The 27411-nt window shown below is 39.3% G+C and overlaps 2 protein-coding genes and 1 long non-coding RNA gene across 3 annotated transcripts in view; 1 reads left to right on the top strand and 2 right to left on the bottom strand.

The window, feature by feature from the left end:
* LOC106946457 (carboxyl-terminal PDZ ligand of neuronal nitric oxide synthase protein-like) overlaps positions 1-2071 on the bottom strand; it is a 36259-nt gene extending 34188 nt beyond the window's left edge. Inside the window, exon 1 of the mRNA XM_015030799.1 lies at positions 1678-2071. The gene's annotated coding sequence lies outside the window, so the exon portion shown is untranslated. The remainder of the gene's footprint in view (positions 1-1677) is intronic.
* An 18078-nt stretch (positions 2072-20149) lies between these two features.
* On the bottom strand, positions 20150-25531 carry LOC106946444 (regulator of G-protein signaling 5-like). The gene is made up of 6 exons (XM_015030762.1): positions 25377-25531; positions 21087-21245; positions 20884-20973; positions 20719-20783; positions 20461-20624; positions 20150-20362 (listed from the first exon to the last, which is right to left on the bottom strand). The coding sequence occupies exons 1-6, from the start codon at positions 25514-25516 to the stop codon at positions 20186-20188; spliced, it is 795 nt and encodes a 264-aa protein (XP_014886248.1). The 5' UTR covers positions 25517-25531; the 3' UTR covers positions 20150-20185.
* An 81-nt stretch (positions 25532-25612) lies between these two features.
* Positions 25613-27411, top strand: part of LOC106946453 (uncharacterized) — a 5989-nt gene continuing 4190 nt past the window's right edge. Inside the window, exon 1 of the long non-coding RNA XR_001424775.1 lies at positions 25613-26771. This is a non-coding gene — a long non-coding RNA (uncharacterized LOC106946453). The remainder of the gene's footprint in view (positions 26772-27411) is intronic.

The following is a 27411-nucleotide window of genomic DNA, read 5'->3' as shown; positions in this document are numbered from 1 at the left end:
AAAACAAATAAAATAACAAAATCTCAAATTGAGAAAACATTTTTTGTTAATTAAAATAAATAAAAATGGTAATTAATGGGGAAAAACTATAACTTATGAATTTATTAACTTTTTTCCTAACTTTCATTTCCCTCAATACAAATAGTTTACATGAGCTGTCGGCAAATTACGGCATTCCTTAATCCTCCTGGCGGCATTTTCACTCGTCCGCAAAATGCCGACAGCAAAAGTTGTTGAGTACGCTGGAGTCAGTTGGATTTTCAGCAATAAATGAATACATAGTTTGGAAATGGATTCTTCAGACTACAGTACTTTGACCTTTTTTTAATTGTGCACCTAAAAATGAACTAAAGTATGAAAAAACTAAAACTATCAAATCAATAACATTTTATTTGTATAGCACATTTCAGCAGCAAGGCATCTCAAAATGCTTTTCATTATAAACACAAAAACACAAAGTCATCCATCGTTGATCCTTTTATAATTTCCTGGAGGTCGGCTCATTTTTATCGTATTGCAAATTGAATTTTGGGTCATAATGGAGTCAGTATCTTAGTGTCTAAGTGGAATATAAAACTTGGCTAAAGTTGAACTTTTAATATTGAAATGGAATATTGCTGTTGATCCTGGCTCCTTACAGCAGCTCTGTTAGGAATCTGCCTCCGTAGCTCCTTCAGGTAAGAAAACCAGATGAATGCTGTTCTGAGATTTTTTTTTTTCTAACAAACTGTTTCTGCCAAGGTTAAACTAGACTACTGTAATGCACCACCTCATTACAGTCTTGGACAGGAAGATGAAATGGACATAGATTTAATAGTTTTACTTAAAACGATGAAAAAAAAAAAACATACAAAATGATGGATACTGTGGGGAAACAGAATAGAAAAATGCAACCAGAGGTTCAAGGGAAGGAGTCGGTGGAGAACATCGGAAAGGGAGCGGAAACAATAAAGGAACCAGAAGAGCTAATGACAGGTAAGTGGATACAGCTGGGAAAAGGGAGCAGGTATGGGGAGACGAAGTAATGATTAACAGCTGGGTAGGGATGCAGATTGGAGAGATGAGGTTAAAAACAAGCAAAGTAATGAGAACGAAAACGGAAAAAGAAACCTGAACCTCATAAAACCTTAAATAGAAAGAAACACGAATCTAAAGAAACAAATCTAAAACATAAAAAATGAGAGGCAAGCATTGAAAAAAAGAGAATGGAGCTCCAACTTTAAATGAATAAGTTAATTTGTTACATGTAATCGAATTAAGTTTGTCAAACGTAATTTATTTACGTTTGTTTGAGATGACAACTTAATGAACTTAAATAATTACGTTTATTAATTTTATCTAAATTAAGTTGGATAAACTTACTTTGGTCACTTATAACAAATTGACTAATTTTTTAAAAGTTGAATCACCTGTTTAATTTTTTCAGTGAGGGATAAATTAGGAAGGCAAACATAAGAAAATAAATGATTAGGCAATTATCAAAACACAGACATAGATGAAAGCAAGAGTCCAAGCATCAATGTATCATAATGTAGTCAAAAACATAACTGCTTGTGAAATAGCCTAAGCCATAGAGACGAAATATTTAAGTTTACCATACTAACATTTTTTATATAAAATAGCATCATTGCTAATGATGTATTAGTTAAAAAGAAAAAAACATTATGAAAACCTTACTCTGGTCCGTCCTTCCGGATGTCCCTCCGGTTTTCTCCAATGTCAGGTCGCGGGGATCAAACGGCCTGAAGTGAAGCTTATCTTTAGTAAAGCTGTCCTTCTGGAAGGTTCTGAAGCCGTTGCCTGAAGGCCAGAGAGGATACATAATTCCTCTTTGAACAGCTTCAGCTCAGCAACTTTACCGTGAACTCCTCTATAGCTGTGTTTCCATTGCAAATGTGGCAAATCTTGTCTTGTCGGCGTCTTATTCAGGCGTTGGAACTACAAGCCCCTAACCCTAACCCTCGGGAGCGGCTACGTAGGAGGCACTTTGGGGAAATTGCAGTCCGTAATTTTACAGAAGAGGTTATTCAATACTTTCGAGTGATACACAAATTTTTATGAACTGTGCATAGCTGTGAGAGCTCCGGTAGAGCCGGAAAAAACAACTAAAAAACAAACCATCATTCTCCAACTACTTCCTGTCATTTTGTCCTTTTCGTCAGTAGTAACGTCCGACTGTTGATCACGTGACTCCTGTGATGCGAAAAGTGTTTTGCAAAATACACCTGCGTTGATATGGCTGAAAAACCGCCTCATTCTAGCGCAGAAGTTTTATTTGTATCGAAAAACGTGATTTTTTTTTCTTTCTTTAAATGAAAGTGTTCACTTAAAAGCGAATTTATTTTCGTAATTTAATTTGTACAGTTTTATGGCGAATGGAAACGCAGCTTACATGATTTCCTGTCCATCCTATTTTTGGAGAAATGTCATTTCAGTTATCGCCATCCAAAATCTCTCTCTCTCTCTCTTTTTTTACTGTTCAGTACTTGGATTTACAATACAACAATTATGCAATTATTACATACATCTGTAAGCTGACTGTATTATAAATCACCGATATTTCCAGACCTTAAATATATTTCTGTTGTTTATTATATCCTAATTTTGTTGCATTTGCACTCTGGTTGAGCCACATTCTTTGTTTGAAGTGTAAAACAAATGATGACTGATTTTTTTTTTCAAATCCACTAAAATTAGTATTTTCAAAGCAGCAGACTGTATTGATGAGTTCAACGTTGGAAAGTTACAGAGCTGTTCTCTGGATTTACAACTCAATAGTTTTGCAAAGCTTTGCTGCTGCGAACAGTTTGCATATCGCCTTTGAAAATTGAATCAAGAAAAATAATCGGCTGAGCATTAGATTTAGAGAGATTTATTTTGTACTAAACATATTTATGTGTTGCTGTTAAAGTTTCGGCAGCCGATATTGACCTGCTTTGAGATCTAAACTAAAAAATATATATAAATATATTGGTTAAAAGATGCATTAAAATGCTCCATAGGGGTGAGAGAAACTTATAAATACGAGTTGATCAATACAAAAATAAACAGAGGCAGTTTTGTCTCATCCGATTCCAGCAGTTTGAGTTTGAACAAAATTTATTTCATGTAGAAACTTTTCTCCAGCAGATGGCGCCAGTGCTCTTCCGGATCAGCTGTAGAGTGTCATTATATTTTTCAAACACTTCATCTTTTTTTTTTCTTCTTCTTACTTTTTCATTGAGAAGATAATTAGAGTGATGCTACTGAGTGGATTCTGGCTGCATCAGAAACACTGGAGCCCCCGCCCAATCCCCCACACACCATTTTTCATCCAGCCCTCTGAAAAACGCACAAACACTTTCATCCTTATACCCTCTGTTTTTCAGGCACAAACTATACCCTGAGGTCCATCTTAAAGGAAACAGGGATACTTCATTGTGTCCTTGAGAACATGTTCGTTTAATGAACTGTACAACTTGCACGGTTCGTCCAGTTCCCGCAGCTTTACTTATCACTTTGAAGCGTTTGTGCTCTTCCATCATTCTTCACAGCAACAGCTGATGACATGGTTGTCAGATATTGATGTTGAAAACTGTGAGTGTTAAAGTAAAAACCCATTACGGAAAGCTCTTAACACGGCCTATTTTAATCATTCACACACCAAAAATCCTTTGTATGCATTAATACGTACAGCGGACATCCGTTTGACATCCAGCAGTGGCTCATCCAAAATGAACCCGTTGTGAATCTTTCAAAAACATGTGTTTTCCAATAAGAAAATGTGATTTAAAATAAAATTTAATTTTCATTTACAAAAAAAATAATATTACGGAATTAAAATACCCTGGTTTGGTGCTCGATCCTCAACCTAAATTTGATAAACATAAAAAGACAATCTCAAAAACAATACTACATTTTTTTTTCTACCACAGGCCTCTCTGAACGTAACCAGACGGATTGGTTCTTTATACAATCTGGCTGTGGAGTAAAAAAAAAGCCATGCCGCTATCATCACTGCGCCGTTATTCAGAAACATAATCTAATGAGTTTTGACAGCTTTATTAGTTTTTGCTTTCTTAATCTGTTTCATAAATGCATCAATCACATATCAGCCGAGCCATTACACACACAGAGACAGAACAGCAATAGAGTCACCAGAAGCATCACAGTCATGACTGTAAAATACCAGGACAGCCTTTAGACAGACTATTAGGTGCTGTAAGCTTTGGAGCTCATTACTGCTTCACTTTAATACCAACTGGCATTAAAACATTTATCTCAAGGCTTAAGATCTGACTAAAGATGAGCCACAACTGTACTCGCTGTTAAATATTGTAATTGTTTTGACTCAGTAGTTTTAAGCACATTGGTTTATATCTCTTTTTTCATCATTTTGTTGTACTTACTGTTCATCTAGACTTTTCATTTTAACCAACTGTTAAAGGTCTTTCTAGGGACGAGTGTTGAGAATTAGCTATGGCTGCATGCGCATGATACAGGCATCGCGTTGTTTTCTGCTATGTTTTTGTATTTGTGCCTGTCAAATAAACACCCAAATAAATAAATATAGAAACCATCTTGACATTAGCACAGATGCTAACATCCATGGTCTTCTTCATATCCGCTCTTGGGGGTAGAGCCGAGCCAGCTAGCGACCAGGAAATGAAAAGGCGCTCCAGGATTGGCTGCTTTGCAAACACACACCAATTCTGTTGTAAGTAGCATTCAGTTTCCCAAACCTCATTTTCTTTGAAACATTTTAGATATGCTACATAAAAAAATAAAAAATAAGTGTTATTAGAGTATTCCCAGTCCAGCATGATGGGGCGCCCTCTGTTGGAAACTGCACCAATTTCTTTGGAAGCCAAGTTTCTATGATCTCAGTGAACGACCGGAATAATAAACTTAGCTTTTATTCAATACCAAAAAAAATGCGCTTAAGGTTTCTTATACATGAGAATTTTTAAAACCAAGTCAGGCCGAAAATAACCTGGTGTCACGTTCTTGAATGCATATCTGACCATTCAGCTTTCTAAGCCTCAAACGAGCCGCTCTCACATGTTCTGTTACTATCTCTATCCTGGCAAGGCAGCCGTTTGCTGACTGACAAGAGACAATCATTGCTCTTCGCGGGTCAGTAATCAGTGTCTATGTCGGGTTTTCCAGAGCAGCTATAAGAGCAGAGCTGACCTAACAATCTCCGGCGCTCCGTGAACGAGGAAGTCTCTAAGTTATTGCCAAACACACATTTGTCATTGTTGCTGTGGATGACAACAGTATGACAGTATGTCACCGTTTCCTGTGGCTTCTTAGAAAATAGATGGGAGGGACTCACAGCCCTGATGTTTGTAACTTCAAGTTTGTTAAAAATCCCCAAAGGTGAATGTTATTACCTTTGGGTGTAGTTTTTGTTCTTTTTTTTTTTTTTTTCTAAAAATCAACTTAATGAGGAGCAAGTGACAAAAGCATGGCAATGAATGATTGAAAATATTTCAACAATATAATGGATTTTCTTTTTTGTTTGTTTGTAAGAGAGCCACACTAAAATGTTCACCCCTAAAAATAAAAAAGTCCTAAATGATAACAACAACATTTGTTGTAATAAAACTAAGTGGAGGTGGTAGAATCAATGTCATAAGTTGCGGTACACTTTCCACACGGCTTACACTCAACATTCAATCGCCTTGAGCAACTGAACAAAAAGCTCGAGAAGTCCAAAGGTAACCCAAAACCGACAAACCACCATGAAAACCAGTGAGCTCAGATTCTGGGAAAGGGGACTGACACTTATGGACACGGGGGCAGCTGATAGGGAATGCAGGGCAGGTGTTGAAATGCAATACAGGAACAAGGGCAACAGACGACACGAGAATCAGAGAAACCAAAACTTCAAGAGCAAATGAAAACACACGCATAAGAATATGCAGAGAACAAACATGAAACTGACTGGAAGAAGAGATTTCCTACCTGACCAGTGGCATTCAAAACTCTCTTAGAGCTCATAACTTTAAACAATACACTATATTAGGACTGTGAGAGCAGCCATAACATCTATAATTTTAACTATAAAAGGTAAAAAAAAGAAAAAAGGAAGTTTCATGACTGTAGCCTTATGAAACTACAGTCATGAAACTACTTTCATGACTGTTATGACATGCTAACAGTCTCCAGGCAGCACAAACAACATTCCACAGCAACATGAATTACATCATTAGATGTTGGCAAGAGCTGCTAATCCACGTCATTTGCTTTTGCCGCTCCTTGTTAAATCTCTGTCTGGCCTCATGGACAGAAAGTCGGGGCAGAGAGACGTTAGAGTTAGGGATATGACCCTTGACCTTTATGGCTGATGGAAGAAACGGTTTGAACTTCCTCCATCTAGCTGCTCTACATCCACGAAGCCTCCTTTTCAACTCCTCTGGGATTTGGAGTTGCAAATCAGGTATTATTTGAGCTTTTGAGATGCTACTCAGCAGCTCCCAGTTGGGAAAACAATAAACAATAAACATGTTGCCATGATTGCGCATCATAACAACTGTCCAGACTTAATAGAGGAAAAACAAAAATCCTTCCAGCTGCATAGCGTCAAAAACCAGGAGGAATATTTATCATTCAACTACTCAACCAAAACAGTGATGAACAAAAGTTGCTACAAGAACAAATCAGAACTAAAATGGCAGAGCTACTTCAACATACTGCCACCACGAGCTGCGCCATTCTAGAAATTAGCAGTATTAAACTCAGTAAACAGAGTGCTGTAGTCCATACAGAGTTCACACAACAAAGGTCTTCTAAATCCTAGTGTTTAATCTTTCCAGTATGTATTTTGAACTAGAGATGATCAAATGTGGTCCTTAACTGTCCAGAACGTATTTAATTAAAATGAAATGTCGTAATAGGAAGCTACAAAACAGATGCTAACTTTAGCATTGTCAGCTAGTCCTAAAATTCTTCCACTCTTTAAAATTGTTTGTGTCTAGTTTGTCACTTTTCCACTGTCTCAGCTTTCTACCACGAACTCATAATTGTGCCACTAACACAATTAATCGAGTGTGGAGGTTAATTCAGTGTTTATGTCACTGAGCGTTGTCAGCAGGCTAAGCTAGCAGATGAGTCAGAACTATCAACACAGCACTGTCAGCATTAGAACTTCAAACATGTTGACCTCTCTCTCTTATTAATATTTTGAACTCAGGCAGCAATTAGATAGCACTTTTGGTATTTAAATATTGTGACATTTTTCGCCAAAAGATAGCTGTTGAGGTAGACACAAAAAAATCATATAGGTTCATTGAATCTGTTTGAAAATCTCAATGTTTTACTGTAGGTTACATTTTCAGGATAGCATCAATTTTTCTTACTAAAAATTTAACGTTTGTATACTGTATTATTCTTTTCATGACCCCGATTTTGTTTTTTTTTTTGCACACATTAAATTTAGGGAAAAGGGGAACTTGACTCTATGCTGTGCATCTTGTCAAATTATGCTTTTAGCACATGAATGAATGGCAACAAAACCATAATTTTTGACTTTATTCTACAAAACATATTAGTTTTTATGCCTCTTACGTGGGACAAACTGAATTCCAATGAAATGTCTACTAGATAGGGAGGACGGAGAGAGAGAGAAAAAAAAATAAGTTTGGATGTAATTTATTCCCTCCAGGTTTTTAGATTCCCCACAGCTTCCTGGAAGAGTCGGAAACATCATAACTAACTGGAAACTTGACGAACGCCATCCCCTTAACTGTCACATCCTCACTTTCTGCCCAGTCAGGATTCAATCAACATTAAGATATATCTCTGCTCATTTCATGTTCCTGTAACTCATTAATCTGATTCATGAGACAAACAAATGGTGGGAATTGCCTGTTGATGTTTAGGAGTAAACTGTTTTGTGCTTCTTGTGAGATTTATAATCTGCTGTTAATTCCAGGAACATTTCTGCCCGTCTGTAGTGTTGTGGGAAAGACTCAGAGGTTGTGCAAAGAAAATCACAGTTAAATGGTAAAGGCTGAACATTTGGTCAGGTCATGGTAAACAACAGAGTGAAGAGGTTTAATAAAAATATGTTCTTGTAGAAAACCCTTTGAGCTTGCAACACTAATGGAGCCACTTTGCCCCTGAAATAAACAACCGTTAAGAGGCCTCACTGCATTTACAGTGCTTGTCCACATTTTTCACATGAATATTAGTGCGACTCTATATGATTTTATGAGAACACTTCAAAGTCGGCATGGGGAAATTGGTTAGATGTAACACGGGGGAAAGAACCCGGATTGTGACTGAGGACGTGGCCCTAAAGCCAACTGGTAGACTACTGAAATATCAAGTGGTCTAGAGTTTCCCAATTAATTATACCCAGGTAGGTCTGGCTGAGAATGAGGAAACAGAAATGGTATACAAAATATATTTTATTTATACATTCTTTGACAATATTAAAAATTGACATTCTACTTTAAAACCCAATAAAGCACAGGAACCCAGGACAAGACTAGAAACAATCTGAGACTTAACCAAAAACAACTGCAAACCAAATTAGTAGAAACACAAATGAATAACACAAAATAATTTTAAACAAAAACAAAACAAATCCCACATTGCCTTAACCCAGTCCTATAAGGCTGTGCCCCATAAGCTAATTCATAAAAAAAGAGAGATATAAACTGTTGTTCTGGTTCTGCAGTGCTTGTCTACAACTCCAGCTCTAGAAGACGACCTATTAATTGATTAGCTGAGAGCATCTGAACTACAAAACAAATGCACTTGGTGAGAGCATAATAAGCAACAGCAGCAATCTGTAAAACCCAAAGATGACAATAAAGTTTCTGCTGTCAATAAAGCCATGTAAGGTAAAAATAAAAAGGTACCTTAATCAGCCACACAACGGGTACATTCAGACTCTGCAGTGAGAAGCCACTGAAATGCATCCTAAGAAGCAATGAGAAATCACTTCAAACTACTAGTAGCAACAATATAAAAAGCAACCCGACGTTACACAGAACTAGTTACAAGTGACATTAAAAATCCATGTATCCTACCAGCAGCACAAATAGCCATCATCCAGATCTTCCAGCAACCTGATGAGCACGGCATCAGCGCTCATCTGACCAAGATCCAACTGCAAACAACGGACCTGACAGACACTCTTAGAGTGGCGTGCACACCCGGTGCCTATATACACCAATGAGCCCGACAAGGCTGTGAAACGGAAGTGAAGGTGGGGAAACGGGGCCTGGATGTATACAAGGGCCCTAAAACGGGTGGGAATTTACAGCAACTTTATGTAACAATGTTTTCCACGCAAAACCACCCGGTTACGTAGAGTTGATACGAGGAAGGATGCAGAGGAATCCTGAGAGAAAACCTGTTAGAAGGTACAAAAGTTTTGATTTGAGTGGAGGCTGGGACTAACCACAGAGCCTGAGCTACAATGGAACAGCTCCAATCAAAGCATATTTGTGAGTTAGAATGGCCCAGTCAAAGTACAGGCCTAATTCTGTTTGCCGAAAGACTTTGTCTGATTGAGGCGTCGGTTCCTTTTGTCTATGGAAACAACAAAGTAGTACGCTTCAAACAGCAATAAAACAACAACAGACTTTACTTTAGACGTGACTTTATTGTGTGTTGATATGTCATCATAGCCATTGTTTTGACAGCCGAAGCATCAGGCCTTCTGTTTATGTTAGCGCTGTGTGCTAGCTTTCATCTCCTTGAGGACATAATCATACTGTTTTGAATAGTATCATTACATAAACAATATGGTATTGTTTTTGCCATTTTTTGTCTTGGAGAACACATGATCCAAATGCATTTGGTGGCATTCCTAGCGCTAGCATTAGCTAACTCGTTAACTATGTTTGTTGAAACATTTTCAGGCTCAAACATATAAGGCAGGATGGACAAGTCTTCCTTTCTGGACATTTTTAAAATCAATTTTCAAACAAAAAGTTTCTACTCCCCTAGATAAACGCATCTCTACTATCAAACTACAACAATGGCCAAATGAGTTAGAGAGGAACAATCTGCAACCAACCAATCAGGCGCATTCAAACAGACAACACCAAAGGGAGCTGGTTTTAAGAGCACCTCAGAACAGATGTAATAGACCAAATCACTGCAGTTTCACTTTATGTAGATGACAACTGAACTATTTAAATGTGAAAAAGAAACAGTATTATGTGTTTTCCAGGCATGTAGTGCCATTTTTTAATCACAATCAAGTAACTGTGTTCCCTTAAGTTATTTTCATCAAATATGACTTAAAAGAAACTTTCTAAAAAACCATCACATCTCTCCTCTGTTAACACTTTAACAATGTTTTTACTAAAGTTTCACTGAAGAATAGCTATTATACTGAGCTTGGAAGATGCACAATTTCACCAGGTGTTGCTAATTTTTGCTGGCTAGTCTGAAGGAGCTGAGTGGGGGCTGCTCTGTGCGGTGGAATCTTGGAAGCTTCATCTCTGAGGAGGGACCTGGCTCCACCTGTGAGGCGGAGCCAGGTCCACCCAGATGTTTTTTACAGCAAAATGGTTGCCATGGGAGATTAAAGGATTTCTCAAACATGCATGAAAGAGTCAAGGCAAATCCTCAGGTCTGTTTTTGACGAGGGAATAACATTGTAACATGACGTAAAGCTCTAAAAAGTCCATTTTACATAAACACTGCCTCTCTAATTAATGAGCAGCCAATGAAAACGTCTGTGTTTGTGGGGAACCAATAAGTAAAGTTGAGGCAAGAAGACAGTCAATGATCCACTAAGAAGCCTCTTGCATCAGACTACGTTCAGAGTTACTGTGGAAGTTAAAACAGAGAATAATAAATATGTGCTTTTCACTTCACCGCAGTGAGTCAGCATTGTCTTTGGACCCCAGAGCTCCTGCTGTCCCAGTGTATTGTGTGCATTGTTCATCTTTTAATAAAAGTAATGAAACATGAGTTAGAGTCTCATATCTCCTGCTGGTGGTACAAACCGATCCACAAGTGCACTGATGATGGAGGAAAGTAGACACAGGGAGGGAGTCCATTCACAGCAGTCTATTTTCTGCTGCTTTGCAATCCAAATGAAAGGAAAATGGCTTTAAGCTCCTTCACGGTGTAATTATTTCAGATTGAACACTGGAAAGGGATCACTCGAAAAACCTGCTGCGTTTTGTTGCCGTGGTAACCTGGTCACTATGACTGCAGCGGTTTTTGTTTTTTTTTTCCTTTTATATTTTTGTTTTCACTCAAGCTCTACCGAGTTGGTTCTCTCCCTCTGTGGAGCCATTACTCAGCAGAGAAAATGTGCTCTCAGACGCGGGGCCACTGACTCATTTCCACCAAGCGAGGCCTGGTGAGTCGGAACTCCGCCTCTCCTGCCCAGGACGGATTCCACCTCCCTGACATTAAAAAAAAAAGAAGCTCTCCTCTGATCCCTGCTTTGGAAATAGTTTGTGTGAAAACGAGCAGACTGAGCCGCTCCCATTGCCAGCTCACCCAGGTCCACCTGTGTTTACTGTACGCAGACGAAAACTTTGTTTAGACAACAGCAGCCCGGAATAAAACTCAATTATTGTGTTAACACATCATAGCTATTTATGCACCAGCAGGATGGAATATTCCCTCTAAAAATACAATTGCAGAACTTGTGATCATGTTGTGATGTTAGGAAAAAGGAACTCATGCAAAAATGTCCTTGACGACTGCTATAGTGATGAGTTTCTGTTTACGTCAATGACGTATGTTTCATTTTCGACTTCTACATATCGATCCGTTAAATTTGGCAAAGCAATTTTTAGGAGGAATTAAATGTGGGCTGAGTGGGGATCTGGTGGTCCGACAAAGCTCAGTGAAGAAAAACCACAAAAATCCCATAAAATGAATAAAAGGTTGTCAATCATGATGTCAATCAGAAATAAATTTTTGAAGGATTATTAACAATATTAGTTTGAAAATTCATAATACTCAAAGACAAGAAGAGTAAGGCAATGTTCAAAATGAGCGTTTCAATGTTGATGTCAAGATAAATAAGATGTGATAAGGATTTTTGCAACAGCCGAAGCTGGTTGTCTGATAGATCAAAGTGGAGAGTGTTACAAATGGAAAAAAACAGCAATAAAGAAAATTGTATTGTTGTTCATACGACTGCTGTTAGGTTGGAGGCATGTGAAGGAAAAATATTATATGTCAGGAAAAAAAGAGATAATATGCTTCTTTGACAGGATGGGTGGGAGATTGTGAGAAAAGCTTCACTAATAAAATGTTTCTGATGAGGAAACGAGGCGCCACTCTGCTGAAGGCCGTCTTAACTTTCTTTCATAATTCTCTTTGTAAAAATAATAAATGCTAAGATGTGAACATCTGAGTCCTGTTATGGAAAGATAAACCTGCTCTATTACATAATATTTCCAATCAGAAATTCCAAATCAGTTGTTTGTAATTTGTCCATACAGCAGAACCCCCTCAAGTCGCGGTTTAGTGTTCGCAGCTTCACCTATTTGTGAATTTTTCTGTGGAACAAAACCCCACATTATGAAAAACTCATATATTTAAGAATTATTAACTGCAAAGAAATGCAACTTAAGAAGTTGAAATACCTGGACGCAGTGCTACTTAACAAGCTATTGGTTGGCGTCCGCAAAGCTGCCAATCCAGGGGTGCCATTTACTTTCCTGGATGCTCATTGGCTGTATCCCCAAGAGCAGGAATGAGGTAAACTGTAGACATTAGGCTCTGCTGTAGCACTAAGACCGTTTCTGTTTAATAATGCATATCAAGTTTCATTTTGGTGCTTTAACTGTTAAAATAGGGAGTTAAAATGTTTTTAGGGCCTCAGTTATTAGCAAATTTTATTTATTAACAAAATTTCAACCTCAACGGATACCAGGGGTCTACGGAAATAAAAATGTCAAATATAAATACACAAAAAAGTGGCATATTTCACAGCTTGAATCTGTGAATGCTCAGAGAAAGGACTGTCAAGGAGAAAAACAAGATTAAGGAGAAAAACAAGATTCTGGAAAACACGTTTCCAAATGGAATGGAAAAAATCTCCTTCAATAAAGTCCTGTCACATTTTTCCCCTCTTTGCTGATTTGAATGGAATTTTTGGGTTGTTTTAAAAAAAAATATAAACTCTTTATGGTTTTCCAGCTGTCCAGTTTAATTTGACTGTGTGACGAGTTTGAAGTTTCTGTGTTTGTGTCGTGTTTTTCCTCTGTGTCCTGGAAGGCGGGCTGAACAAAGTGTTCACGTGTCGCTCATCAAACACATCAGCTGCTGGGTGAGACAGCCTGGCTGCTGGTCCCTCCACGCCTCAGGGCTAACCGTGTCCCGTATCTGCTGCCCAACGTTCTTTTCGCAGTTGTTCTCATGAATTTAGCTGCTAAGCTAATCTTGTCTCCCCCTCCTCTCTTTACCGTAACACCATCGAACCAACCAGTCGGCCCTGCTGCCGTTGCCTCGTCTCTTTCAGGCTAAACCTGCAGCCTCCCACAGATCCATCACAGAAACCAACACCCCTGGCTCTGCGCATTCCTTCCTGGCCTTCTCGTTCTTCAACTACCTTAAAGCTAACTTCCCCATATGCTAATCTGCATCTTACAAACTCCGGTTTTGTCTGCCGCCCATTTCAGTTGCAGAGTTGAAAAACGCTCCGGGATCAAGACTTTAATAACTCCTTGCTCAAGCTTTCCGTTGGTGTTCTGGGAGAATCTGGCGTGTGGGACGGAAGCCTTACTGGAACCAACTTCTGTTTTCCACAGAGGAAACTCCAGGGGAAAACTGCAGGCCCTGGAGCTATCACATTTAAAATGGGATTTGTTTGGAGTGTATCAATAATAAAACACACAGCGAATCCTTTTAGTTGAACACTGATCATCTGAAAGTGACTTTACATCATATTGTGACTATTTCATGAAGATAAGTTTGCTTTCTATGAGTGGTGGAAGTTGATTAAAACTTTTAATTTAATTAATGGCAGGGTCTGCAATTGATTGAACGCAGTAAACACATTTTAATTGAAAACTATAGACAAAATAAGCAACATTTTTCTTGCTAAATTAGTAAATAAATGGACACAACAACACAGATATTTATTGTTTTGAATTTGATATTCAACCATCAGATTGGTGCAAAGTGATCCTTCATGGAACTTCTTTGAAAAAAATCCTTCTTTAGAAATGTGGACTGTGGATGCTAACGTTAGCGTTGGGAACGTCTGTGCTACTGCTAAATATTTAGCATGGAGATGTTACTTTAAGCTTCAATAGCTTAGCCTTTTTGCACAAGTTGAACACACCAACTGTTTTTTCCAGCGTCCAATCAGATTGCTTTTTTATAAGTAAAAGTTAACCTAGAGTGGACCGACAGGAGCGGCCACTCTATGGACAGTATGTCGATATTCTGCTAATGTAAAAAAAAAAAAAAAGAACAATTAGTGTTTCTATTAATAAGAAACGCAATTAAAAATCACATGTAAATAAAGTTATGTGAAAAGTAACTTTATGTGAAAAGTTATTTAAAAATGCTATGCATCCCGTCATCGTCTTCTCCATGGTTTGAGCCAGCGGCAACATCTAGTTGCTGATCATGTGATTCCTGTGACATGGAAAAAATACTTCCATTGCAGTTTTGCAAAATAAACCAATTTCTATACGCCCCCTCCCAAAAAAAAATTCCACCTCATCTTAGCGACAAAACTTTATCAAAGAACAAGTTTTATTCTGGAAGAAAAACTCAAACCACATTTTCAGTGCTTTTTTTTTTTTTTTTTTAAATATCCAATTCTTAGGAATACCTTAGAATAAAGTTGATTGACTACATTTTGGCTAAGTTATTCAACAAAGATTGCACATTTTTTAAAACAAAGCTTTAATGTGATTTGTAAAAACGTTTTATTTACGGAAATCAAAACGTATTCATAGTTTCCCAAACGCATACAGTTACAACAAAACTTAATTCCTTTATAAAGATAACTTTCCTTCATGAGAAAATTGGGACACTTAAAGGGTGACTGGTTGATTTCTCATCACAATGAGATGAGAATGAAAACTATTTTGACGAGTGAATTCAGCTCTCCCAAGGTCATGAATAATTCTTGGTTCAACTGTAAATGCAATCTTGTTTGACATGCTAACAGTTTCCAAAATAGCTGGGATGATTCATCTTTCATACTTTTGTGAAAGGTATTAAAGGTTTCTAACCCAAGGACATTTTGCCGCAGAAAACAGCAGCTGAATCAGTTTTTTTTTTTTTTTTTTTTACCATTTTTCTTTCATCCTTTTCAAAAAGAATGTGTTTTCGTGGAAAAGATGCAATCTTCAAGGCAATGTATTTTCTCCAGAAGAAATAAATAAAGCTTGCGACATTGCTGTTGTGTTCGTCCAACTTGTTGTCACAGTTTACAAATTCAACACACCATTTTCCGTCAATATGAATGTAAAGCCTGAACGGGTTTTGTCCGCCCACACGCAGCCGCGCCTGATCATGTCTCTGCACGCTGGCTTCTTCTTCCACCCCAGAAACTGACATGTGGAGTCCTACATGAGACAGGAACCATCAGCATCTGCAGAGAACTGGGTGGTTAATTGTCAGAGTTGACACCTATTAAACACAGCAAATAACACAGGAAAGACAAGAGAAAGTTAGATTCTTAATACTCGCGAGGAGAACAGACAGAGATGTGCTTTCAGTTACAAATCTCCTACCGCTCTGAAGCACATTTGCCTGCCCCTCTCTTTTTATTGTCTTTAGGATTCCTAATCACAGAGAGCGCTGTAACTCTAAAGGGAGGGGGAAAGACACTTCATCACACAGTCACAGCGCCAAGATTATCGCTAACTAACAACACAATCTATCTCACACTAGCTTATCTAGTTCCTGACCCAGGATCAAACAGGACAAGTTGTGAATCTTCACGGCGATGGTTTTATAGCTATCTAAGAGGTCAAAAGCAAGGCGTTCTGTGAAGAGCTGCTGTCACTGCTCTTCTTCAGAGAGGCCCTCTGAGAAAGGAAATCAGAGTGATTAACATTTCAGAAACATTTCTTAAAAGATACGACTAAAACAAATAAGAGTACATAAACTAAGAACATATAAAACAGTATAACAAATAGTTGATAATACAATTTACCTAACATTAACACATAAACGATCGATTGAGTTCAAGACCTCTTTCAGAAGGCAGCAACACGCGACACAGTGGGCAAGACGATGACAAATAAAATTCAGGAGTTAATATTAAAGTAAAAACTTTAAAACAGCCTTACATGCATGGCAGTCATGTTAGCTTTAGCATCCAGTTCACAGTGGTGACTGAGGCGGTGATTGTGAACAAAGTAAATTACAGAATCATTTGCATAGAAATGTTAGGAGGCATTTGACAAGTTTGCACAGAGATCACTAACAAAGATTGTAAAAAAAAAAAAATGAAAAAGAAGGGTCCTAAGACTGGGCCTTGAGGCACACCTTTATTGACCTCAAGAAATGTGAACCTTACTCCGACTGTGGGGGTTCCAGAGCAAAGTGAAAGTTTCACGTTTCACTTGTGGTAAGCTAGAACATGTTTTTGTTCAAATGCTAGCTTATTAGCACAATTTCTAGTCTGACCTATGACCCCAAACATGTCCCGCATAACAGCAACAATAGCGGATTACATGTTTGTCTTGTATTTTATTAGTTTAATAATCCAAGGACGACATTGTCACAACATGCAAAAGACTCCACTGGAATTTCGTTGTGCACCACTCTTGTTTTCTTGTTGTGTTTACCACTAAGCTAGCCTGGCTATTGCCTTCCTACGCAATTCAGCTTGATTCTCCTCTCCTGTCTGAACTTCCTCCAATCAAAGTAGATTTCTTTGGTAGAATTGGGTCCAAAGAGAAGGAGAAGTTGTGAACGATGACGTGGTTTTTCTTTTCTGCACCGTTTAAGAATTGTAGCCTGCCTGTAGAGTTAGCAATGTCAGCGAAGGAAGTGAACGAAGTCGTTCAGGCCGGGTTGCCTGCACTTCTAAATACTGAATTAACGTTTAACGTTTAACAGCCTCCTCATTCGGCTCGGTATTTCTCTCTCTGCGGTGGAGGATGGCTGTTTATAGCGGTAACCTTTATAGCGGAGAAGTGTCGCAATACAGACATCACTAAACATTAGCGATTGGCTAAAATTTAACATTTTAGCAAAGTCCATGCCTCCAGCAAGTAATTGTTTCTCAGTAGCTGAGGTTCCAGACCCTCTGTGTGAAGCAAAGCGTAGGTTGTAGAGGCTATATGCACGTCACACACTCCATGTTTAGCACCACCTACAGGTCTGGGGGAGTAAAACATAGTGTTTTGGTTCCATTCTCTGTGTTTCCATGTGAATGAAAGCCTTTTTAGAAACGGTCCTGAGTGGAAAAGGGTATCTTTGAAACTGACGACCCCCATTAGGAAAAAATGTTTCCATCAAACGATTCCTCAGATTAATAACATGACTTACAGGCTTGGCGATCAAATCAGCAGCCAGCTTCGGGGAAAAAAACAATCCAAACTATCTTTTTGTTTTTTAGCTCATTTCAACATTCCTGTAACTTTCATTGGCCCTGTTATATTTTAAGACCCGTGTCTCTGAGCCCGTCTCAACTCGTGGCATCACAAAATCAAAACAACGCTTAATCGCTCCATCTCAGTCAGAAGGGCCCTCGCTGCGCTTCACTTTGCACAACAAACGACAGAGATAAGGAGGGATGGACCACGAGATTCAGAGTGGTGTTAATGACTTCACCCATACCTCTCTAACAGCGCAGTGTTTGAACAGGACTCATTTGTTTCAACCGTAAAGCGTAGGACACCGAGGAGTACGGGGATGATGGATGATTTGATGGAAGGATGGGTTTGAACGCTTCGGTGGGCAAGAGGCATGGGATGAGTGTGTGAATCACAGACTGGCTGGCTGCGAAGGTAGTAAACAAACCTGCCTGTGAAGGTGCCCCGGTAGGTGGTAGTTGTCTCCATGGCGACAATCAGACGGCTCCCGGCAGAATGAGCTTGTTTTCGAGAGCAACGCGTGTGCCCACTCAAACACATTATTTCACAGCTCCGCGCGTCAGCCGCGTGGGCTCTCCGTTTCACGTCGCGGCGGAGTGAGGCGATGCTCTGGCCTTGACCTCTGACCCACATCCTGATGCTGAGCTGAATGAAGGTGTGAGCTGAAGGGAGGAGATCATTCTACCAAATCTCAGCAGCTTCTTCAGCTCTGACTGCTCACAGCTCTGTTCAAAGTAATGGAAGTGTGTTTAAAAAAAAAAAAAAACGGAGTAAAGCTCAAATTTTCTCATATTAAAATCAGGCCTGTCACAATAAATCAATCAATGAATTGCATAATAAATTGAAACAAGCTCAATAATTTCCATCAGGAGTTATCTTTCTTCCAAAAATTAGGTGATAAAAGTCTTCAGTCTGGTGCTTTGGTCTCAACTAGAACTTTTTTGGAAGGACAAATTTGATCAATAAAGTGTTTTTGAATTTGAACTTTGAACCCTGGGAAGGCTTTTAAAGGCCGACGCTTGCACCAGGTTTTCCTTGAAAATCATGACCTGACTTTTGGATCATTCCAACATGCTGATCCGTTCATGCTCAGTTAGTTTGAACTTAATGAATCCATGCTAGAAAATGTGAGCAGAATAGAAAACAACAAGTTACTTCTGCTGAACAGATGCAGTCATTTTTAAATCCAACAAACACATCAAATTATAAAACATTTATACAGCAATGCGTATTCTCCTAGTCTTAATAACGAAGGATTCGGTCTAAATATTGTGTTTTAGTCATTTATATATATTTTTAGCTTATTTTATGTTTGTGTTTATTTTATTCATTTTTTCCCTCCTTTCTTGCTCTGACGATTCCCTCTCAGCTGTTTCACATCTGTGAAACAGCCTCACCTGTTCCTGCTCCAGTGGGCAGTGCCCACTTTTTTCCATTTTTGGTTGCAGCTTCCTGTTGCCGGATTCACCTCTCCCTCCCTCCGAACCTTTTTCGTCTACAAGCTGCCTCCCGCTTTGTTTTTCCAACATAACCTTATCAATACAATAAAGTAGATTTTATTGCAGTTTTTCTACATTTAGATTAAAATCTGCATTATATTATGATCCCACCACACACGTAGTTTCTTTTAAAACAGTAAATTGGCTTTGGAACTATTGTTCCTTCATTGTTGCAAAGTTTAAACATTAAATATAATATAACTCCAAGTTATGTTGCTGATGTCGTTTTTAAACCACGTGTTTCATTCTCTTGAATCAATCTGCTTAATGTTGGTAACAGATTTAGAGAAATGTTGTTGGAAACATTGTAGAGTTTTTTTTTTCTTTTTGAGGCAATCAAATCCCATCAATCATCAGTTCATATTTATCTACTCTTAATCCTGTCTTGTCTCACTGGGCGACAACAATCTGGAAGGAAGCCAAGGTACATAATGTACAGGCTGCAGAGAAGGTATAATTTAGGCACATTAAATTACAAAAACAGGCTTTTTATGGTTATGAAACGACATGAATCATCTTTTGATCCTGTGACTGGAACCTCAGAATAAAGGAGTCACCCACTTGTGAAGCGTAAACCCTGTGGCACAGATTAGTAAGTTACTAAAACTGTGCAAAGCAAAAGTCCTTCCTCATCATATTTACATAAAAGCATCAAAATCCTCAACAAATACTGTATGTTTACACTAAAACATCAAAGCAGGCGGCCACTTTTTCTGTATTTTTTTTTATTCCATATTACTTCCACATATAAAAACAGAAATGTATAAATTACAAACACATTTTCAACAATCGGTTGCACAGCAAACGTTCAGTAAACTTTTCTTATTTTAAATAAATAAAGAATAAATAAATATGAATGCCTTCAAACGGTAGTTTGGTTGTCTGATAGCGGCTCATTCTGAACCTAAAGGTAAAGTCCATCAGGCTGTTGATGCTCAGCCTGTGTGAGCCTCCTGTCACAGATTCCAGTGTACTTCAGCTTCCAGCTTTCATCTCGTTCCGTGGATTCTCTGAGGAGACGGAAAGAACTCCATGGCTCTTCCAGAAACTCTGTGGTTCTCCAGCCCAGAGCCTTGACGCCATCGATAACGTGTCACTGAGCTTGCAGCCCCTTTTTAAAAAGAAGACAAGTGGCGTCCAACTTTCTGGGTTTCTTTTCTGTTGTTGTTGTTTGTGCTTTTAAAAAAGAAAAGTCTCTTAGCCCGTCTTGGTCTCTCTGGTCAGCTCCAGGTATGCCGAGGACCTGAGGAAGCGAGGATAGCAGTCTTTCTCCATCAACGTGTAGATTTTGTCCCGAGCCTGATCGAAACACGACTGACTGGGCCGCATCATGTTCTCCCTGGTGACTTCTTTGGTGGCGTGGTCGAGGTTTACCTGAGGAAACAAAGGGAACACAGAGTTTTAGAGTCAACGTCTGGCCAGGAGGTCAGTGGCATCGGCAGAGCGAAGGGAGGGCTGGGGGTGGGCCGTACCTCTCGTGGAGCGTCGGAGCAGACAAACTCCTCGTAGATCTTCTTGGCCTTGGTGGCCAGCTTGGATGGTTTGCTTGTCCGGTAGTCCTCACAGGCCAAGTAAAAGGCGATGTTCTCCTCGCTGAACTCTGACACCAGGAACGCTCTGAACACACACAGTCCATCTGGAAGCGGAAGCAAAGCGGATGTTAAAAACCCGTCAACAGAAGTCAATGGACAGAGTGATTCCGTCGCATCTACAAAGGATCGTGGACTTACTTTGACTGGACAGCAGATTGTCAAATGACTCCTTCCATTTCAGAGGCTCATTGACTTCATGTAATCTGTAAAAACAGGGGAGGAAAGAAAACATCATTATTAGAAAAAGTTTCCTCTGCGGGTTCACCGAAATGCTTCCAAAGAGACATTGTATGCCGGTCTCACCTCTGCTTGTCACTTTTCTTGGCCTGCCCTGTGAGGCTGTGCTCTGATCTCTGCAGCAAACTTCCAAACAACGCCTTCAGCTCCTTCGCCCTGCGGGGACACACCGAAGCATCACACACCACTTCAGACATCATGCAACGTGTGCGCAAGTTGCTGGTGTGAGAAAACTTGACTACAAGCGTGAAAACTCTGGTTGGGTTTACCTCTCCAGGCAGGTGATGGGCAGCGATTCAAGTCCTCTGCACATGGTGAGATGCTTCCTGCTCGTTCTTGAGTAGCTCCCAAAGTTTCTCCCGAGTGATTGTGGGCGTGAGCTGTCCTCCTTGTTGTCAGCAAAATGAGCTTTCCAGCTGATCTGCCGTCTGTGTGGGGAAAGCGGCTTTTTATAGAGGTGGCCGGCGCGTGACATCATGCTCCTCAGCCAATGAGGGAGGCGAGTGGGCGGATGAAGAGACTCGTCGACGCTGAATTTCCTCCACACTACTTCCTCGCTGCTGGGTGACTCGTCACTGAATGAATTAGTTCACTGCTCTCCAATGTCCTTGCTGTGAATAGGGGAGTGAGGGCTGTGTCTGTGTGGTGTCAGGGCTTTGCCTTTGTGAGCGTGTGTGTGTGTGTGTGTGTGTTCATACAGTGATTCTGAAGAAGATTAATCAGAAAATCCCTTTCAGCTGTAGCATTTAACATAAAAGAGGTTCTTTCGTTTTTAGTGGGTCTGCCTAAAAGAGCCTAACAGATATCATGATCCTTTCTTTGCAACGCCCTCTGCTACACCGAGGGCGTTGGGTTAGGTGGCAATATAACAACCTCCGTTATATTATTTTCAAATATAAAATATATATTTCAAATATAAAATGAAAACCTAATTACTTAAAACTTTCTGCAAATGAGCATAATCTGCATCAACACAGCAGTTTCTCAATACGAAAAAAAAAATACGGTGCGTATATTTTTGTCGACATTTTGACTTTAATGAGGCGTTCTTTTCCTACTGTCTCGGTTTCTCCTCCTGCCTCATATGTTGACAAATAGGATAAAGTGGAATATGTGAGTTGCAGAAGTATGTTTCATGGAATATTACGTTCTGTCACACGTTTGAAATACGTGTCACTTTCAATGCGTCCCAAAATAGCATAATGTGTGCGTTAGATGAAAAGTGTCCTCTCTCTTATGTTTTGGCGGGACAGCTTCTGGTTTGATTTTTCCATTAGGGATGAACTGGTTATCTAGAGATGAATGCCATGAGGATATTAAATGATTATTAGCTCATTTAGCTCAACTTTAGCAGAACTGGCATCAGTTGGAGATAGCCCAAGCAGTCAGCATACTATAATGAGTGAATCTTCATCATCGCAGACAGAGCGTCCGGATAGCTTAGCAAGACGCTGAGTAATGTTTTCATTGGATCATTTCTGCGACATTTAAATTAACAACTGTGTTGATTCTGATGCCTATACGTATAATTTCCTAATTTTGATGTTCATACCACCACATTTTTTGACATGTTCAAAAATCCATTAGTTTTTGCTTTAGCTGATAGTCAAACTACATGCTATCCTACAGTGTGATGGGAGAATACCATAGCTTTCTAGTATCAGTTATTATAACATACTGATATTATACTATGAATAAAAAGATAACTCTCTATAAATGATTAAATACAATATATTGCTTACATAACATTTATATGGATAAGAACTGTTACATAACCTGGGTAATGAATTCAGCTTCAGTCCTCACAGGTACAGGAATAAATGTAGCTTTTTTTGTTTTTGTTTTTTTTCTTCATTCTGCACAGACACTGTCTGGGCCGTCTTTCCTATCAAGGCATGACCATGCATAGAAAGCTGGACCCATAAATAGCCCCCTGGATGTAAAAACAATTGTCTACTTAATCCCAGAGTCTATTTTAGACTCGACTGGGAGGCCAGTTACCAGTAAACTCTGCTAATGGCCTGTTTCTCTATTAGTTGAAGAGCGCTAGCAGGAAGGAGACAATCAGCCCGCCGGATGAAAAGGCACAAAGTTCGCTGATAGCAGCTGAGACGGCTTCCTCTACTGGCAGCCACCGACAATTCCTTCGCCTCTGACTGCCTGCCTCAGCTGGCACACAGCTCTGGATGTCAATATAAGGTCACTTCAGCCTCAGATAATGAGCCGCTCTCCTCCTTCTTCTCAGGAAGCACAGTCTGAAAAGCTAACCGGTATGAAAAAGGAAAACAAAAAAGAGAGAGAGAGTCAGGGAAGCCTGACTCTCTTGTGGTGTGGGTAGGAATTTTTGGAGAAAATGGATGAGAAACAATTTGTTTTGATCTGACGTTCAACTGGCTTGTAGGGGGAAACTGGATTAAAACTGTTGACATTTCGTCGCTACAGTCACCAGCTTATGCGTATGTCATTGGGATTTTATGTGACAGACCAACACAAAGTATTGCAAAACTATGAAGTGTAAGGAAAATAAGTCACAGATACATTTTTACAAACACAATAAAGATCTATATTCATGCACCCTCTTTTACTCTAGGACCAGAAAATAAAATCCAGTACAGTACAGAAGCCGCCTATTGTGTATATAACGCTAATCTGTTTGTAACTTCATTTTACTGTGAATCCAGATTACTGTGAAGGCCTCAGAGGTTTGCTAGCAAACAAGCAACACCAAACACTCCTTAAAACTGCAGCATGTAAGACCCGCCTCCGGGCTCTGATTGGTTGTTTCTAGTTAACACTGGGCGAAGGGGAAACCATTCAGTTTTTTTCTCCTACCAAACTGTCATGACATAGTGACATCTTCAACTGATAGGTATGGTGTTAATTTGTCACGTGTAATTGAATTAAGTTTGGCAAGCTTACCTTATTAACATTTGCTTAACATGGCGACTTAATATATTTACTTGGATAATTGTAATTGATTACTTGTGACCATTCAACACAATATGTTTAAGTTGAATTGACTGCTTTCTTGTTGCAGTGAGAACGGAGATGCAGCTGAGAGGCACGTGGTAACCATGGCGAAACTGTGGATCTCCACAGCTCAGTGGGGAATTTTCTTGATTGGACTATTATTATTATTATTATTATTATTATTATTATTATTGTTATTATAACCTTTATCAACAAAAGGTTCAGCCTCTGTGGAAGATGAAAGACAGCAAGAAGACTGAGGAAAGCTCTCCATCAGACGCAGTGGCGATAGATCTAAACTATTTCAGTGGGAAAATGTCCACATTCAATCTTGTAACAGGATTATCTGTGTTGTGCCTCTACTTGTCATCACAATGATTTAAGGCCCAAATTAGCCGATTTCCCCACTATACCACCCAAAAAACTCTGCGGCTGAGCTGGAGCTCAAACATTCCCTTCCATTTGGCTCTTGTATGTTTGGCTCAGTAGGGCAAAGTTCATTGGCTGAAGATTCTGGAGTCTATTTTCATTCTCGGGTCAGCGTTGTTCAGGACAACGAGGCACATCTACGTCCCGCTCTCAGCCCAACACAGCTTTCCCTTTCAAACATTCTTCACTGGCTGTAAACATGTTTTTGTGGAGTGCAGCGCAGCCCAAATTCTGCCAGGGCATGTTTTTCTCCTTCACAGCCCAAATGTGTTCCATCCTACTTAAGGTTATGTTTTGTTTTATTTTTTCCCACACATACACTCTAAAATTTGATAGGGTCAAAACAACCACATCTGGAATATTTTGCTGTCCAAATCCTGGTTAAATATAGATGAATCTGACATATAAATGGGTTAAAGTGATTAATTTCTCACGTTCAGGTTAACAGAGAGAGGCTTGAAAAGAGTAACCTGTAACCTGCATGACTACGAGTAGTATTTGAGTTAATATGAATTATCTATCCATCTTTTATACCATTTAGTCATTGCATGGTGGTAGTCGAAATTGGGACTCTATCTCTTTAAGAAGCTTCTGCTCTTTACGGCAGGAAGTCATCACAAATAAATAAACTAAATAAAGTCATAATAATGACTATTAATTTCATTTGAAATAGATTTTGTCTCACTTTGGTTATACTTAAAATTTTATTCAGCTGGAAAAGTTTTACACGATTCCTCATGACAAGTGATTTCATGCAATATTCATCTCTTAAAATAGAATTATTTAAAATAGAATTTTTATTCATCTTTAAGAATCTTTTGTGACTTTGTCACCTTCCTAAAATAATGGCATGAGGTATTTTTTGTCAAAAGTTATTTTGGCAAAAAAAATGACATAAGCCATTATTTTAGGAAGGTGACGATATAAACTCTGTTTTATATTATAAAAAGCAACTTGAAAAGAAGAACACAGTCCATGGTTATATATTTTTTATGTAACCATATTGTCAGGAAACAGGAGAGTTCACTGATTTAATATGTATTTGAACTTTCCATCCATCCATCCGTCCGTTCATCCATCCATCTATCCATCCTCTGATCATGAGGCAACAGCCTAACCAGAGAAGACCAGAATTCTCTCTCCTTTGCCACTTGGCCTACCTTTTCCAGGAGATTCCCAAGGTATTCCAAGGCCAGTCGAGAAATGTAGTCCCTCCAGGTTCTTCCTCTGGGTCTCCTCCTGGTGGAATGTTCCTGGAATCCCTCACCAAAAAGACATCCATGAGGTATTGTAACCACATGCCTGAGCCACCTCCACTGGCTCCTTTCAAAACAGAGAAGCAAGCATCGATTGTATCAAGTTTCTCACCTGATCTCTAAGGGAGAGCCTGGACCTCCTGTGACCGATGGTATCCTCAATATCTGTCAGTCACTACTCAAAGCTCGTCACTTTAGGTGAAAGTGCAAACGTAGACCGACCTATAAATCAGTACCTTTGCCTTTTGGCTCCACACTCTCTTCACCATGACAGACTGGCAAAGAGCTCACGTCACGACGGAAGCTGCAGCACAACCATTGATCACCTGCTCCATTTTTCTCTTATTCATTACTAAGATCCCAACAAGATCCCAAGATACTACAACACTTGGGGCAGGACCTTTTTGCGGCCCAAGCTCACGGTCTCAGATTTGGAGGATTTTCATCTTGGTCGCTATGGACTCGACTACAGAATGCTCCAGTGAAACCTGGAGACTGTAATTTTATGAAGCCAACAGAACCACATCATCTGTGAAAAGGAGAAACCTGATAGTGAGGCCACCAAAATGGAACCCTTCAACAACTTGGCTGAAATTCTGCGTCTTAAGATTTTGAGAAACTCTGAACAAAATCGATGACAAAGTGCAACCTTGGTGGAGTCTAACTCAGTGTTGACTAGTGTTTAACACCAGTTGTACAGCAACCTAACAGCCCTTATCAAGGGGCCTTGTACTCTAGACTCCTAAAGTACCCACCACAGGACACGGTCAAACTCCGTCCCCAAGTCCACAAAGTACATGTAGACCGGTTAGGCGGACTCCCAGGTACCGTCAAGGACGTTGTGGCGGGTGTAGAGTTGGCCCAGTGTTTCACAACCAGGATGGAAACCACAGTGTGGTTCCTGAGGCCAAGACTTGACTGTCCGGCTGAGTTTTCGTCTTCAGAATCCCTGGACAGACCTTACCTGGGACGCTTCGGTGTGGAATTGCACTGTAGTTGGAATACACCTTACACTCACAATGAAACAAACACATTAACATTTAAAATTTGCCCATCATAATTCTCATATAAATTTGTATTTTTTTAAAAGCTATTTTTTTAAGGTGCATTCAAATGAGAAATAAGCCATATCCTCACTCACATGTTATTGCAAACAACAAATAAAAATGATGGCAGCTTGTTTTCTGCAGATTTTGTCCTATCATTTTAAGCTGTCAGTTCTAAGAAGCGTTGTTATGACAACACACCGGAGCTGTCCATGGACTCCAACCCCTGGCAGGCCGCCGTGTCCGTCACAGAGTATGAACTCATTGTCTGCTGCTGTGTTTCTGTTATCGCCTGTGTCCGGATCAGAACCTCTGACCAACTCTGCCTCTTCATAAGCATTCCTCTTTCTCTCCTCATCTTATTCACCGGTTTGTTATGAACTTCCTTATCTTTTCAGCCTGGAATTGACTACTCCCCTTCATGTTTTGTTGGATGCGTTACTGTGCTGACAATGATTTTACACAGAAATAGTGCGTTTAATTTGCATACCAGATAATACAGAGCAACCCGAAGCTGAACCAATTATGAACATTATGCATGGAAAAAATCAGACTAACATTTTCTTGGTCAGGGTGGTAACTATTTCTAAAATATTCTGCTAAGTGCTTTAAAAAATTCAGACATTTGCTTCCACTGAGTTCACTTTGTTTTTAAACAATCATCCAACATGGGCTGAAAAGCCATTCAGAGAGGAAGAAGTCATTACTCCAAAGGAAACATTAAAGACCAAATTACAGATATAGAGTGCAGTTAGATATAAAGATGTAAATTTGATCAATATTTTTTAAGCGTTTGGCTGTAACGGTCATTATCAGGGTCAAACGGTCAAACCTACCAAAGTGAAAAAAACATTTATTTACATTTTAAAGTAAAAATTATATATATATATATA

Source organism: Poecilia latipinna, unplaced genomic scaffold (genome assembly GCF_001443285.1).
Source record: "Poecilia latipinna isolate Pla-1442-1.1 unplaced genomic scaffold, P_latipinna-1.0 Scaffold12, whole genome shotgun sequence".
Classification (NCBI taxonomy): Eukaryota; Metazoa; Chordata; class Actinopteri; order Cyprinodontiformes; family Poeciliidae; genus Poecilia; species Poecilia latipinna.
This window is presented reverse-complemented; position numbering and strand designations above follow the sequence as displayed.